This window comes from Athene noctua, chromosome 2, assembly GCF_965140245.1.
Source record: "Athene noctua chromosome 2, bAthNoc1.hap1.1, whole genome shotgun sequence".
In the NCBI taxonomy this organism is placed as follows: Eukaryota; Metazoa; Chordata; class Aves; order Strigiformes; family Strigidae; genus Athene; species Athene noctua.
The window spans coordinates 57,681,219-57,697,330 of NC_134038.1; the positions used below are offsets into that span (position 1 = coordinate 57,681,219).

The 16,112-nt window shown below is 42.7% G+C and overlaps 1 protein-coding gene across 9 annotated transcripts in view; it reads right to left on the reverse strand.

Moving 5' to 3' along the window:
• Positions 1–15,118, reverse strand: part of PIEZO2 (piezo type mechanosensitive ion channel component 2) — a 314,600-nt gene extending 299,482 nt beyond the window's left edge. For all 9 annotated transcript variants that reach the window (XM_074899237.1, XM_074899233.1, XM_074899236.1 and 6 more), the window contains exon 1: positions 14,933–15,118. In XM_074899237.1, the coding sequence (XP_074755338.1) occupies positions 14,933–14,996 (64 nt within the window). In that variant the 5' untranslated portion in view covers positions 14,997–15,118. The remainder of the gene's footprint in view (positions 1–14,932) is intronic.
• Positions 15,119–16,112: the final 994 nt, after the last annotated feature.

A 16,112-nucleotide genomic window follows, 5' to 3' on the forward strand; every position in this document is an offset into this window, starting at 1 on the left:
GCTGGGATGAACTGCAATGAAAGAAGCAGTCTTCACACAGTTACCAACAAAAACACATAACGGAAAGTGCGAAGTCAGATATTAAATGATGGAGGCAATTTGCCTGTGTTTTTGTTCAGAACACTCAACATCCCTGAGGGCCCTGAATCTGTTATTCTGGATACAGCCAGACAGGAACAGCTAAAAAAATTAAAAAGAAGTTTAAAAGGCTAGCCACAAACACTAATCTGCCAGCCTAAGGAAGCGTTTTCCCCTGTTCGTGAGGAGAGACGATGATGTTACAGTTTGTGGCAGCGATCCTTGAAGAGCAATGTTTTCTACCAGAATTTTGATAAAAAACAACATGAAACAAACAATTTCACTCTAATGTGCTAACAACTCTGTGAACACCACTGATAGTATATTCTCCTGTAGTGTTGATTAACCACTTCATGAGACACTCTTCTTCTCTTGTGCCCAAGACTGCATTCCTAATTTCTCTTTCTCCTCTCTTTGTTCATACCCATGACATCATTAATTTATTGACATCATTTGTGGTCTTACACTGACCACAGACCGTTACTGCTGACTTTGGGGCTGAATCTCAGATATTTCTTATTTTATGTATAAGGAACAATCTAATTAGATACAAACATGCCTTGGGAATGAAGGGAATGACAAGCTGATGATTAATTATCTCAAATTACATAACACGGCAACAACAGCAGTTTCTTTCTAATTTTACATCTTCCTATGATTTACTCAACTATGTTGAGATGGCATGTTATATGTTATCTGATGCATGGAATGAAGACACTGGCCTTTCTGAGTAACCTTCTAGCACTGGCAACACTTGTTCTTGGACAGCTGCCTAGGAAATCATTACTTTAAAAAAATTTAAAAAAAAAAAAAAATAATCCATTTGTATCATGCATTAAAGAATCTACTGACCTGAAAAGTGATGTTTTAAAAACAATTAAGTGACCAATGTGCACCAATCCTAGCTACCAACATCAACATGTCAAAGAATAAAACTGTATCAATTCAAGTAAAAACATGTTACTAACAGAATTAATTACCTGGCCACATTTTAAATGTACCACCTCAAGGAAAAAAAAAAAAAAAAAAAAAAGAAGTGTTATATGTAAAAATAGCATATATTTACCTTGATTAACATTACTATCTTTAGTAGGCAAGCATGATTCAGTAAATTACATGGAGTCTGACAATTCTGAAAGTCAGGCACATCTTTAGCTCTTTTTCTACTCCCACATGCTAGGAGACGTACACACACTACTTGCTACAACATAAAAAATATTTGAACATTTTGGTTATACAATCTTTATGAAACTCTAAAGCTAAAATTACCAATATTTATAGACTACTTTTTAAAACACACACTATCTTGATATTTCCCTGTACATATAAATGTATCTTTTAAATGTTTTAAATTTAGAAAAGAAGGTGGTCTCACAATAAAACACCACTTTGAGCAACATATGAAATAGGCTGCCAAATTAGACAACCAAAAGAAAATAGAAGTGTGATGCTTCTGCAATTATATGTTCAGATGACATAGTACACATTTTATCTGTAGTGTTGCATGAGGGGTGGTGTTAATCTTTCAAAGGGAAGTAGCAACAGATGTAGATGGTGAAAAATGCAAATACTAAGCTACAGGAAGACATGAGGACATTTCCCACAATTAGGGCAGTTAACAGCATAACTAGCCCTCAGAAGAGTCTTCTGGGCAGCTACAAGGATACTACATAAGATATTGTTTTCCATGTTGAAAGCATCTGCTACCTACGGGCAGACGTGTACAGAACAGGAAGAAAAACAGTAGTGACATGTAACTTCTGATTTCAATAACCTGCCTTTTATCAAATGAAGGCAAGCTACACTACATGCAATGAACAGTTCAACTTTTCATATGGTTAAACTGCAACTTCCCCCACGCTTCTTATAGAATGAAAGAGGTAAGGAAAGAGAATTTCCGATATACAGTAAGTTGACCCTCTAAAGGCAGCACAGTTAACTAAACACAGTCAAAGAAATACATAAATCTTGCAGTTTTCAGGCAAAAATTTGGAAACTATTCTGCTAGATCTATAAAATTCAGTACAACAGATTCTGTGAATGGCTAGAACCAAGTGTTTCATACATCCAGAACGCAAGCCAGCTTTTCAAATACTTGTGTCGAAATTGCAACCCAACAGTAAAATAACTACTGCTACTACTGCTAAAAGTGATCTGTCAATACTACATGAGATGGAGATCATCTGGGAGACAAGAATGCAGTACAGAAACATGCAGAACTGATTTTTTCTGGTGGCTTTAAAACAAATTAGCTGTCAGTGATTTGCAGAAGAACAAGAAATACTGACTAATTAAAAATATTAAAGTATGTGAGCATGATTGCTGAGAATATAATGCCAATCATTTACTGGCTAGTTAGCCCCTTAGAGAATACCAGCATTGGATAGTTCTTGAAATTGGGAAGAAATTGTGTTGGTCTATTATTAATCCATCATTTTTTCATTGCAAGTCAGCGACAGATACCTGTGCCAATGTTACAGAATAATATTCATTAATAATCAGCATTTCCAGCTGAGAAACACAAGTTCAATCTTTTTGAGCCTTTGGATGCACATTGTATGTGTTAAAACACAGCAAATCAGAACATACCCTACAGACACTGGCTGTGGTTAATTTATTTATTTTTAAAACCAAGAATGGAGAACTGTGCTCTCTGAAATCTGAGGTACCAGTAAGTTTAGAGAAAGACTGAAGAAACAGTTGCTCACAGCAGGATTTCCAAGACCCACTGCTATACAGTTTAGAACCAAAACCCAAAAACCATAACCAGAACATCTTGAAGAACACACATACGCATCTACTTTTATGTGAGGAAATTGGAGGATTTATTGTAAAGACTAAATACTTTGGTTCTTAAAGAGACAGAAATTTAAAAAATAATAAAATAATTTTAAAAAAAAAAAAAAAAAAAAAACACAAAACAAACACAAAACCCAAACAAACAGCCAATCACTGTGAGGTTAAGTACCGGAGAGGTTGTAGAACTTCATTCTCAGATACTTTCAAAACCCAACAGGAAAAAGCCCTGAGCAATCACATTTAAATTCACTGTTGCTTCGAGCAGGAGATTGGAGAAAAGACCTCCTCAGGTGCCTTCCAGCCTGGCATGCTATGAAGTGGGAAACAGAGACAGACCAGATCCCATCCTGTAATCACCCCAGAAACCTTGCAGGGGAGCAGCCAACCTCAACTGCTTCAAAAGAATGTATGAGAAATCCAAACTGAATAACTATGGAATTACTTGCCCCACAGGAGAACATTATTCTTACTCCTCAAAACAGATGCTGGTTTCAGTGACTTAGCTATCTCATCCTTTTCAAGTTTTTTTAAACTGCTGCATTCTTATTTCAGTGTATTTCAACAACAACTAACATGCATTAATTATGCAGGCAGGATACTCTGGTAATGAGACTTTCTTGTTCCTTCCAGTTTGCAGTATTGTGTAGCGCTGGAAAAACAGCACTACTTTTCCATTTCAAGGGCAACAGGAAAACAGTTTTCTCCACAGGGGGAAGAAACAGACGGAATTCCCCCAAACACAGTAACAGTAAATACAGGCAGGAAATAACCTGATATCCTTCTGCAATTCTAGCAACTCCAACTGCTTCATCCTCCAGGACACGCTAATGACCATTTGGGACCATCTGCCATTTCCTTACTATTGCCAATATAGCTCATCACTGAGCAGCCAAGTGGTAGGAAACAAGATTTGTGTATTACTTCTGGTTTGCATTTTAATATAGACTTCTCCACAGGAAGGGATCAACTTAAGTGATTAGGCCAACCCTCAATTCTAGACTTTCAAAATGGCACAGCAGGGTTGTCTTACAGCCCCCGGTATGTCTGCATGATATGATAAAAATGTACATATCAGGAGTGGCTTACTGAGCCTGCCAAAAGTTGACAGTGTCTTATTTCACATAAGGTTATGGTATCTTAAGGAAATTTTTGCTTAAAATCTCAGTGGTACAATAAAACTGGAAGGATTTTTTTAAACGTGCATAAAAAGAGTATGATACTTTTTTTCCAACAAATTAACAAGAAATATATTTGTAGAGGTCTTCAAGCAACTGTGATGCTATATTTGCAGATGACAATGAAAAGCTGTGAGAAACAGGGTTTGATGCTTATGTACACTAATGGGCATGATGATTGAGTTTGTTGACTCAGTTCAGTAAGAACAAATGGATGACAGGTTAAACACCAAAAAAGGGTGTTTTAAGATATATCAATAAAATTGTATATATACACACTATTTCTTATAACATAGACATTGTGTTTCAAGGTCAAACAAATCAAAAGATTAGAACTTGAGGAGGAAAGTTGTATTGGGTGGAGGAAGTGTAAAATAGGGTCAACTTTCTCAGACCTGGGACTTCTCTCATGACAGAGGCATCACTTGCAGAAGAATGATGGAAAACAAATGTCATTGAATGCTAATCCTTCCAAACATTACAGGGCCCACTGTTAAGAGCAACCAGCCGTTAAACAAGGGGATGAAGTCAATTATTGGATTTATTTTGAAAGGAAGTGGGAGTACACTTAAGGCTTGTGTGGTACAGAGTAAATATGACTTGTGTGGCTAACTAGGTTTTTCTCCCCCAACTATTAGTGTCTCCCATGCCGTATCTTGGGGAATATGAAGGTTGTTTCATCTGAGAGTTAGGAAACAGTGAAGCTCTGAGCTAAGCTCTACGATTTGCCATGATAACAAGTACGTCAGTCGGCTCGCATAAGGAAGATTTACAAACACAGTTACACCCCATGGAAATTACAGGCCCCTCACAAGAAGCAAGAAGGGAAATGCCTTTTTACAGTAATATGGACATATACCATATTACCCAAGAAAAATCAAAGGTCCTGACCAATGTACGACATGGTAAGAAGAGCATGAACGCTTAGGAAAAGAAAGATGTGTCACATTAGTCAGGAAGGAGAAACTCATTTGTCATAGAAGTAAATCACAGAGTTTCCCTAATAAGCAAATGTATGAAAATATTTAATAAAACATCTTTAAAACCACAGAAGAGGCTTTTGTTCTGTTCTGACAGAAGAGACCTGATCAGACTTCAGAAGAAAACAACCAACAACATCAGAGAAAATGTGACATCCAAGTCTATACACAGGTTTATAAGAAGAAATGTGAAAAGTATGAACTATGGAGATTATCATCTTTCCAGCTGAAACATATTTTCACAAAGAGACAGACACAGCACCACACTGGGTTTGGGGTTTTTTTGCTCAATCATAGACTAAAATGATGGAAGAAAGTGCTAAACTTTACCAGAAGCCTTGTTTTTAAGAACAGAGCAATGGCGTTTTATCCAAAGTGTTTTTTTAAAGAGGCTGGTTATTGATTTTCTTTCAATATGGAGAAAATAAGCTATGGAAGTGGTATTTATTATTTACATAGCACTATACTGCAAATACATATGCCTAGCTTACAAATAAGAGAGATGGGTCATACTTCACAGAACTTTGTTCTCTAAATTAAACAGTAATCTGACATGTGGTAAATGACTAAAGAAGAAAGAAGGAACAGGAAGAATCAAAAAGATCATGCAGCTTCTCATGTATCACAACAGAATTTCTTTGACCGAGAGCAGTATAACCTGAAGAAAACAATTTTATAATCTAGCACTTAGAAAAGGTGTAAATATTTCTCTGTGATTTTCTATACAGAAATATACAATTATTGCCATCAAAGAAAATTATGATGTTATCAATGACTCATGCAAAAATATAAAAAGTAATTCTAATTCCATGCTTGCAACTGAAAGTGCAATCCTTCTAAAAGACACCCTGCAATACACATGTCCCAGAAAGTCTGGTCCCTAAAGTTTCAAAAGGTTAAAACATGTAGTTTCCTTTAGGTTGCTGTCTGGTAGAAGTGGATGTAAGCATGTATCAAAAAATGCAGCGTTATTAAGGAATGTAACAGAACAGGTCTTTAAAATTCTAAGCAGTGAGTGAAGGACCAATGAATTGAAAAACATATTAGCAATCACATTACAGCTATGAATACTGTTTAACAATACTCTCATAGAAGTAGGCCAACAAAATGAAAACATGAGCTCATATTTATTTATGGCAGTAAAAGTTTTCTACATAAATCGGGATTTGTGGAGACAAATTTCCCTCACTTGCCGTTGGCTTATGAATTAATCTATTCTCAGTGACCAGGAAACTGCTATTCTGAAAGATGTCATAAAAAGCCACAAATATAACAAGGGAAGTAAAACACAACACAAACAGGTGCAGCCACTATGCAAATATTTTGCACGTTCCAGACATTTTCCGATTTATGAGCACGTATTAAAATGAAATTCAGAGTAAGTGTTACTGTACTTGCTTGCTAGAGGTTAGCAGGTGATCTCCTAGGCAAGCAAATCAACAATATCAGTGACACATAATGCTGTAACCAGCATCACATTTTACAGTCGGAGATTTATCAATTTGGGGAAAAACCTTATTTTCAGATTACAAGGTCGGGGGTACGCTGGCTATCCAATATGTTTCACTGATGGTTCCCTTCTGAGCCTTTGCAACCTCAATCTGCATTTCATTTCACAAAAGCTAAACTAAAGTAAAAGGCCAAACATATACCTCCAACTTGGAATAGACAACTGCTAGCAAAAGGAGTTCAATGTTCCTCAAATTAGCCAGGAGCTAATTTCTCTAATAGCATGTCTTTTACCAAAAAAAACCATGAGCATACAGTTTATTGAGTGGTATTAGCACGACTAGGGAAAAGACAGCACTTGTTCAGCATCTCTTTACCCACATAGGATTTGCGTATCTCTCAGAACAGTGAGAGTTCAGAACACACCCCTTTATCTGTTAAGGAAATTATTTTCAGTCTCCCGTGCAACTTCTGAACAAGGGGCAGAATTGACCCTCACTCTCATACCGCTTAAATACTTCAGGTTTAAGTTATGGTTCTGTCAAGCTGCATTAACATGGCTTGGAAACAGTAGACAGAGTATGTAATGTCTGCAATTCCACGCTTTATAATATTTTGCCAAAAAGGGAGTGATTAGTGTATCACTCACAAACACACAGACTCACTTCTTGAAGTTTTACTTCATTTCCAAAAGAGCCTCCAAACTGAAGACTACAAGAATGAGCTCAGACAAGTGCTACGCTGCACTCTCTAATGATTCATATTGTAAAAAATATAGTGTCCTAAAACTCTTTATTTATGGGAAAGGCAGATTTACATAATCCTCATCCCTTTCTCTTCAGAACTGGACAATTGATAGGAAACTCAGAGCTGTTAATTTCTACAGTTAATCTTAACGGTTGATTTTATGTCTTGCAAATGTTATTCTAAAGTGTTAGAGTAAATAGAACACTAGACTGTTGTTGATTTAAGTGATTATACATACTTTTTCCCATCCAAAGGATTATTTACTAAGGCAACAAACTGAAAACGAATTAAAGAGTACTCCTTTTTATTCAGGGTGGATTTCACCCATGGAATTCATTGCTACAGGATATTATCAAAGCTAACCCTGCAGTTTGGAATTAAAGATATAAAAGAAATTAAGATACAGAATAGCAACCTTAATGTGACATTCAGGTTTTACAACTGACTACTCGAGACAGGAAATGGACAGGTAGACTCTCAGGAGAAGTGCATTAATTCAACCACATCCTGAACGTAATGCATCAAAGGATACATTTCCAACAAGCGCACCAAAATAAAGGTATTATATAATTCAACTCATGGACTTTTTTTTTTACAATGTTCAAAATCTTAAACTGGTTCATCTGACAAAATAAACCCCAGTATACCAGTTTCTCACAAGAATCAGACAACTCTGTCACTAATGTTCCTGACAGCAACACCTGCACTTTTTCTGAAAATTTATGTGCATGGTGCCAGCCTCTGACCTGCTTAGCTTCAGAGATCTGTCAAGATGACAGCATGAAGACCTGTGATCACCACAAAAGTAATGTTACAGAAAACTTTTACCCTGGAAAACAAACCTGAATTGATTTAGTTACAAATATTGATCAATCTGTTGCAGCACAAAAAACCTCACTATACAGCCTTTTACTAGCTTAGCAAGTCATACTTACAGTATCTTTAGAAATGCCTAAAGATATTACAAAGGCTCGTGCAGTCTACTTGACTACATGTACTCTTTCACTAATTAGCACTTGCTAACATCATTCTCCATGACAGAAAGCAAACAGCCTATTTCTTAGAGTGCTGCAGTCCAACAGGAGAAAGTAGTCACTGATGTTCTTCAAGTGAAACATTACCCTCAAAATAAGATGCTTCAGCTTCACAAGGGCTATCATTTCAATGTGAAAAGAGAAAAGAGACGTAAAGAAGAAAACCTGGAGTGCAAACATCCAGCAGCTTTACATGCATGTGAAAAGGATTTTATGGTATGAAGGAGCACATCATTTGAAGTCCCTTTCAGACATGATCCATTTAATGATATTCCTTTCCAAGAGTCCTTTTAGCAGTGCCAGCCATTCTGAAGTTGGTCTTCTTTTGTCAGCATCTGCAATTCCACTACTCCAGCTGACATGGTGGTAGAGCTGCCGCTCAGAATTATTTTAAAGCAGTAGTGGTGAAGACAGTTGCACTCTGTCCCCAGAGCCTGCTGTCTAACGGTTTTTGTTCCCCACATTTTTGGACTTTGAGCAAACTACCTGAAATGAAGGACCACAGTGGCTACACTTGTACAGGTGCAATAACAGTACCATTCTCTTCCACAACCTCCCTCAGAAACATTCTCAGAAAAAAATAGTTATCTGTTCCAAAAACACATATAGTTGTGCATTTCATGCTATGATTTGACTGCTCTGATTAAAAAAAATAGAACATGGCTCAGTGTTGTACCGGCAGTTTAAAAGACAGAGAAGGAATTTCATGCATGACACGATTTGCAACTGATACCCATGAGCTCCCGCACTACAAATAAAGGATTCAAACGCTTTCCAGTTCCTACAGTCACCAGGCAAGGTGTTCACTTTCTCCAAGTAACTCTCTCCAATCCGCTGCCTCCCACTGATTTCTGTTCCCAAGTTCAATACGGGGTGTGGAACAAGCTAGCTACCAGGCAAGGCCTAAGCCTTGCAAATTTACAGGTTCAGCTTTTATCTCATCTTAGCCATTAAGAGGATAAATAACTAGAGGTAGTAGGAACTTAAGGAGTGATATTTTATTCCCATTTTTTGTGGGATGCATCTTTAAATAGAGTTTCCCAGCCTGCGTGCTAGGGGGAACCAGAGACAGTCAACCCGAGATGGCTGTTACAGAAGCAAGACAGCACTGTGCTTCCAGGTGAGTGCTGCCTCCCCTCTCTCCCCAAAACACTTCTATCTGGATCTTAATTGACCTAAGATGGAAGCCACAGAGACTGAAATGACATGTGCGTTTTATGCACAAGAAATTCTAACCCTGTGCCTACAAGCCTGGAAAATGTTGCTCCTGCAATGTTGTATATATTTCTTCCTCTTGACACCTTTCACCTGCTCACACTGAATAAGGCAAAACTTCCTTTCATAAAAGAAGACAGATACATTTCTAAAACATTCGAAAAGGAGAAGGAAACCCAACACCCGTCTTAGGATCTCTTGTGCAAACTGGCATCCAAGTTAATTTATTTTTTTTTCAGCATGCTACCCATTAAGGGGTTCCTAGACTTTTTGTTGCTGTGACTAACATTTTTATGAGTGTTCTGGGACAACAACAGAGTTTTAAAATGTAACAGGAAGTCTATGTGAACCTCTCTCATGCTATTCCCTATCATTCTTCTCAGTACATCATAATAAATATTCCCCAATGCCACCATAATGAAAAAAACAAAACAAACAAAACCCCACACAACAGTTTGATTTTTCTTTGCCTTCTTTTCAGTAACTGGCCAATTTTAGAGCATAACAAGCAGTGCTCTCACCACCTATACAAAGTTTATTTCAACTTTAAAAATATGTCAGTGTTTTAGATATGTATGTAGACACACATATCCACACATATATACTGTCGCACACAATGTCAGTAAGCAAATTGCTCTCGTCTGAAAAGTCCTGCATCACAACTTGCTTTGTCATCACCTTGACATCACCTGTATAGACTGACCCATAAAATTCAGTCACCTGAAAACTGTAAAACAATGTCATATTGTACTATCATTTTGAAACAATCACCTCCAGTGAAATTAACAACAAGCACCCAAAAAATAACATTCCAAGCATGGCATCGTTCACTGCCTCCACAGAGTTGCCTTAAAATTACAAAGCTGACCAACTCATTCTGTCTATAGAAAATATGAATAGCAATAATTCAAAGCATCAAAACACATAGCAAGGTACTGGATTCTGAAATACTCTTTAAAACACATACTTTTAAGAGCATTTTAGTACCCCTTAACATAGCAATGAAGATATTTCCCTCCAAAGTTTTCACCAATACTTGTTAATTTGGGAATGAAAGTCAAAGAGCACCCAAGCATGCTGGAATCTACTTTTTCCTTCCGAGGCAGAACAAGGACCTCAGTCCCACTGAGGCACTTCCAACAATTGAATGTACGTGGTTTTGAAAATACTGTGTATGTTTTAAAAAAATATTCTCTGTAACACATCACTTATATCCTGAAGAGATGACCATTCTGGTTCATTCAATATCATTCTGACTAATCACAGTCACTGAAAGGAGAAGAAAAAGAAATTCCCGCTGTATACCAGTTCAAAGATTCGGCTTGAAGAAACAAGTGAAAACTTCCAACTAGTATTTGAACTCTGTCGCCTACAAAAACTTCAGTATTTTCTTTTTACCTGAAATCACTTACCAAACACCGATACCTGTGCTCACCCCCTCAAAAAAGCCCCAACTTCTTAGAAACTCCTACAATTCTTACTTCATCTCAGTCAAAATTCAGGAGTTCAGAAAGCAAGTGTAACTTCTCAGAAGGGCTTGGGCCAGGCAGCTACCTCACCAAAGCCAAAGCCGATTTGCTGCTAACATGCAATCCAGCCAGCAGCATCACTCAAAAACCAGAGAAAGCTGTTCTCTCTAAGCATTTCTTTCCCAGCATTTGAAAATAATAATATTTTGCTTAAAAGAAAACTAATGAATTGTGTGTGAAGTAAAACAATTGGAAGCAGAATAATTAAAAATTGTTATCAAGTGATGTAAACCACAGCTTTGTGGTTCAAGTTTATAAACCAAAGAAAGCAATTAGCAAAAGATTGTTCTGATGCCTTACTTCAGAGAGACAAATCACATTTTGCGTGTTTCACGTTCATATGAGTAACAAAAAAAGACAGGTTCATTGCAAGGCTCAAGCTTTAAAAAACAAAACACAAAAAGCACACTTCCCACCACCAGTGCCAAAAGCTACCTCTCCTCCATTTTCTTATTTGTTTTTTCAGCATCGTACCATTATGATACAGGAAAATATAACATTGCAGTAATCTCACCAAAAAAACCCAACAACAGATCCAACTCTCTCTGTCTTATTATGCAACACAGTACTTTATTTGCAAGGAAGTTTCACATTACTGCGAGTTATCATTTAAGCTCTAGGTTCACATCAGACTGAACACAAGATTTTTATCATGAAAATAACACGATGGTGGATCAACACTTATGTCATAAACCTACAATCAGCGTTTGTTTCTTCAAAGTCTTTCATTTTGTACATGTTTTCTGTCTTTAGCTGACCCTTAAGACATGTAATTCCTGAGCATTAAATGGATACATCTAGGCTTACCTGCACAAGATTACACTCCTCAGTGTTACAGACCTGATCCTAAAATATTCTTATAAGGAACTGTGTTTTCTCAGTTACAATGGTACTAATCAGTGCTTGGAAAGTATTTCATACCAGCAAGTTATCTTTGCATTAGTATATAGTTTTACTTACTTTTAAAAGAAAGTATTTAAAGTATTAAGGATTTAAAGCATTAACCATTTTTAAAGTATTTAAAGAATCACCTTTTAGCTTAGCAGATGTGATAGCAGATGTGTTATTTTTAATGAGTTTGCCACAGCTGCCTTTGCCTCACACACCTCGTCAGGGCTCTCCAACCTTGTTACATTCTACTCTTAGAAACAAAAAGGCAAGTTATATCACAAGAAACTAAGTAATCTAGCATTTTAAAAGCACACAGGCACAGATTCTGAACCAAAAGAACAACTCTGTATTTCCACCCTTTCAGCACTGCCAGACACATTTACTGCCCAGACAGGGGTAGGAGACACAAGGCATCACTCTGCGCAGTGAGTCCTCATGGCAGCTTTTCAGCTGCGGATGTAACTTCACCGTAAGTCATACAAAAAACCATCACTGTGATATATGAGCTCTAAAAAGCCTTTTTCCAGAAGCCCATGAAACACTTCCTTGATGCTTTGGAAAGGAGGAGAGCATTGGCTCGGGGATAACTCAGGTGCAGACGCAAGAAAAGTGGAGAAGCGAAGCAGGCTGAACTAGGTTTCACCTTAGTGAGGACTCTGCTAACAGCTTGTAAAAGGGAAAAGAATAACAGCTACAGACACAGTAAATTAAGGTAAGAGAAAAGCTGTTTTGTCAGCTGTTTGCTGAATCCTCTCCCAAATCCAACTGAACAAGATCACTAGGTCCAAAACCAAGAGCTTCGCAGTGGGATTTCTTTTTCATCCTCAAGATGGGAAGTCCCTCCTTCAGGTTATATATTTCTATTAATCTTCAGATGAGTAAGATTTACGACCATAAGCAATTCATGACAACATCAGTTCTCATCTGTGGAAGTATTACTGCAGTGCGAAAGTGCCTCTGCATTACTAAGTATCAGGAATCAGGACAGCAAAACAATTTTATTTGAACTTGTTTTGATACAGAAATTGTTTGGCAAGAACCAGACTGAGCATCTGACAGAACAATACCTCTAGTATTTTAATACCACGGCTAGATATTGTTGTTAGAGTAATATAATTCCACCTGAACACAATTTATTTTCTAGAATCTTTCCTTCTCCCCATATGACTTTCCAGCAAATTCATCCTCCCCATAATCCAACTATCTTTCACAAGTTTCAAGAAAATATGGATGGGGCCCAACAGGTTTCAAGCAGGGTGTGCCCTGTGCCCAACCCTGGCATTGCAAGAGCTCTCTGGTACCTGCACCCCTCGGCCTCGAGAGCAACCCACCACCTGCCCCATCCACCAGCACCCAGGTCCTCCACACCCAGCGCACCCACACACTGGCCACCAAGGCTCCCACACCCAGTCACACAGGGACGGCGTCAAAGCAGGCAGGGGCCCCTCACCTGCTGCCGTGGGCCTGGGGAACCGTGGGTCCCCAGCCCCCGCAGTGCCCACCGAGAGCAGAGCTAGCTGGGCACCTGCAGGGAAGCCACGGGCTTTGGAAAGGGCCGAGAGCGGGTGCAGGTGCTGGCAGCAGGCTGGAAAGCTGCCTCCATCTCACCCTTCGTAGAAGGCTGCTAACAGGACCCACCACACCACCTCAAGCAAAACGATGAGGAAAAAATTGAATTTTTCACTCCCAGCCTGTGAAAGCAAGAGGGGGTGCACACAGCGAGGCACCAGGGAGCGACCCGGGTCCTGCATGCCCCTGGCGGGGCTGAGGATGGGGGTCCGCGTCCTTCCCGGCGGCGAAGTCAGAGGCAGCGGAGGGCACCTGGGGCGAGAGCGCGGGGCAGCCCCCGGGCAGGCTGGAGGGAAGATGCTGAAATCGAGCGGCCTTGGCCGGGCCACCACGGGGCTTGTCAAGGGCAAAGGCGGCGTGTTTCAGAGGGGAGCGGAGGGGGGACGCTGGGCAGCCCTGTCCTGGGAGGCCGGCGAGGCCGCACGGAGAGCTGCAGCCCTGCGGATGGGTCTCCCACAGCCTCCGCGTTGCGCGCAGAGCTCCGCGCCGCCGGGAAGGGGCTGGCGCCGGCCGGGACCCGACCCGGGAGCCCCGCGGCGGCCGCGCAAGGTGCGGTCGGCACCGCTCCGCCGCCCGCGGAGGATGCGCGGGGCGGCCCGCCGAGGGGGTGGTGGCACCAGCGCCGAGCCCCCGCTTTCCCCACTCCCGCCCCGCAGCCTCCCGCCGCCCCGGCGGGCACCAGCCCCGGCCGAGCCGCGCTCAGCAACCGCGGCTTTCGCGGCGAGCCGGTCGTCCTACCCATCTAAAGAGTAATCGTTGCTTATTCGGAATTTTATTTTCAAATTGTGCGGAGGGCATGGATTAATATTAACATATTCACCCATGGCTGGACACCGCAGTTCTCCATCCAAAAATAATTCGTTTCTTGGATGGCCGCCTGCTAAGTAACGCGAATTTAACAAACTGAAATTTCTCTCAAAATAAGAAAAATCTCCCTCCTGGAAAGCTCCGTAAATGAGAGAATTTGCTCCTTCTGATAGACCCTCACTCCCTGCTTTTACAGAGCACCCCCGAAAGCCTGACACGGCATATGAACCCGAATGCCCGGAGGGCGAGCACTGCACCCTCCTTTCTCTCACGCCTCACCCGGGGACGCGGGGCGACGCGGGGCGCAGGAGCCAGCGGCAGTTTTTCCGAGCGAAGAGCCGCGGAGCCCCGCGCAGCGCCGGCGCAGCCGGTGGGCGGCAGCGAGCCGAGCCCCGCCACACGTGCGAGCCCCGCACCCCCGGGCGGACAGCAACAACAACAACAACAAATAATAATAACAACAACGAATAGCTAAGAAATCGGGGGAAGCTGCGAATTTTAAAGTTTCTTGGGGAAACAGGGGGATGTGGGAGCCGCCGCGAGGCAGGAGAGCGGAGCATCCCCCGAGCCGCCGGCCCGGCGGGCGGCGAGGACGGTCCCGCGGCCCCGGGACGCGCACCCGCCCGGCGACCCCCCGACGGACGGAGGGAGGGACGTACCGGCAGTCAGGCACACGGGCAGGAGCAGCCGGAAGGTGAGCCCGCACACCACCTCGGTGGCCATCGCGGCGGGGCCGGAGAGCCGTCCCTCTCTGCGCGCCCCCGCCGCTCCTAGGTCCGCCGGTGCGCGGAGCCGCCGCGGCGGCGGAGCATCGCCCGGCCTCCTCCTCCTCCTCGCCTCTCGCCTCCCTCTCGCCTCTCGCCTCGCCTCAGCCGCGCCGCCTCACGCCTCCCGTCGCATCCCGGCGGCAGAGCCCATGCAACCAGCGCCGCGCCGCACCCCCGGCCCCGGGGCACGCACACGCCCGCCCCCTCGGGGCTCCCCCCACCGCCCCCTCCCGCCCTCCTGCCTTCCCTCCGCCGGCAGCGCGGAGCGGGACGCACCCCCCACCCTCCCACCCCCCTTTTCCCTTTCCCTTCCCTCTCCCAGCCGGCGGCACCCCACGGCGCGCCCCGCGCGATCAAACTCCCCCACGCCCCGCCCCGACGGGGCCGGGCCGCGCCACGCCGCGAGGGGGCCGGGCGGGCGCTGCCTGTCCCTGCCCCTGCCTCTGCCCCTGCCCCTGCCTCTGCCCCTTCCCCTGTCCCTGCCCCTTCCCCTGCCCCTGCCTCTTCCCCTGCCCCTGCCCCTTCCTCTGCCCCTGCCTCTGCCCCTTCCCCTGCCTCTGCCCCTTCCCCTGCCCGTTCCTCTTCCCCTGCCCCTGCCTCTGCCCCTTCCCCTGCCCCTTCCCCTGACTCTGCCCCTTCCCCTGCCCCTTCCTCTGCCCCCGCCTCTGCCCCTTCCCCTGTCCCTTCCCCTTCCTCTGCCCCTGCCTCTGCCCCTGTCCCTGCCTCTGCCCCTTCCCCTGCCCCTGCCTGCGCGCCCCCTGAGCGCCGCAGGGACCGTCCGGCCACCGCGCTACCACCCCCCAGCCGGCGCCGGCTCTGCGCTTAAAACTTTAATGTTTTTCCTTAAGACTTCTTTTTTTCCTTCTTTTTGTGTTGTTCTGGGGGGGAGATTTACCGGATTTTTTTTTATTTTTTTTTTTTTACTTTTAACAAATTTTTTCGCTTACATTTTTATTGGTTTGTTCTTTCTTGAGTGGGGGAGCAGTTTTCTCTAATTTGTTTTTTTCCCGCCCCAGGTTTCAGCAGCGTGGTTAGGTCCACGAGAAAATAGTCGCCTGGGAAAAAAAAAAAA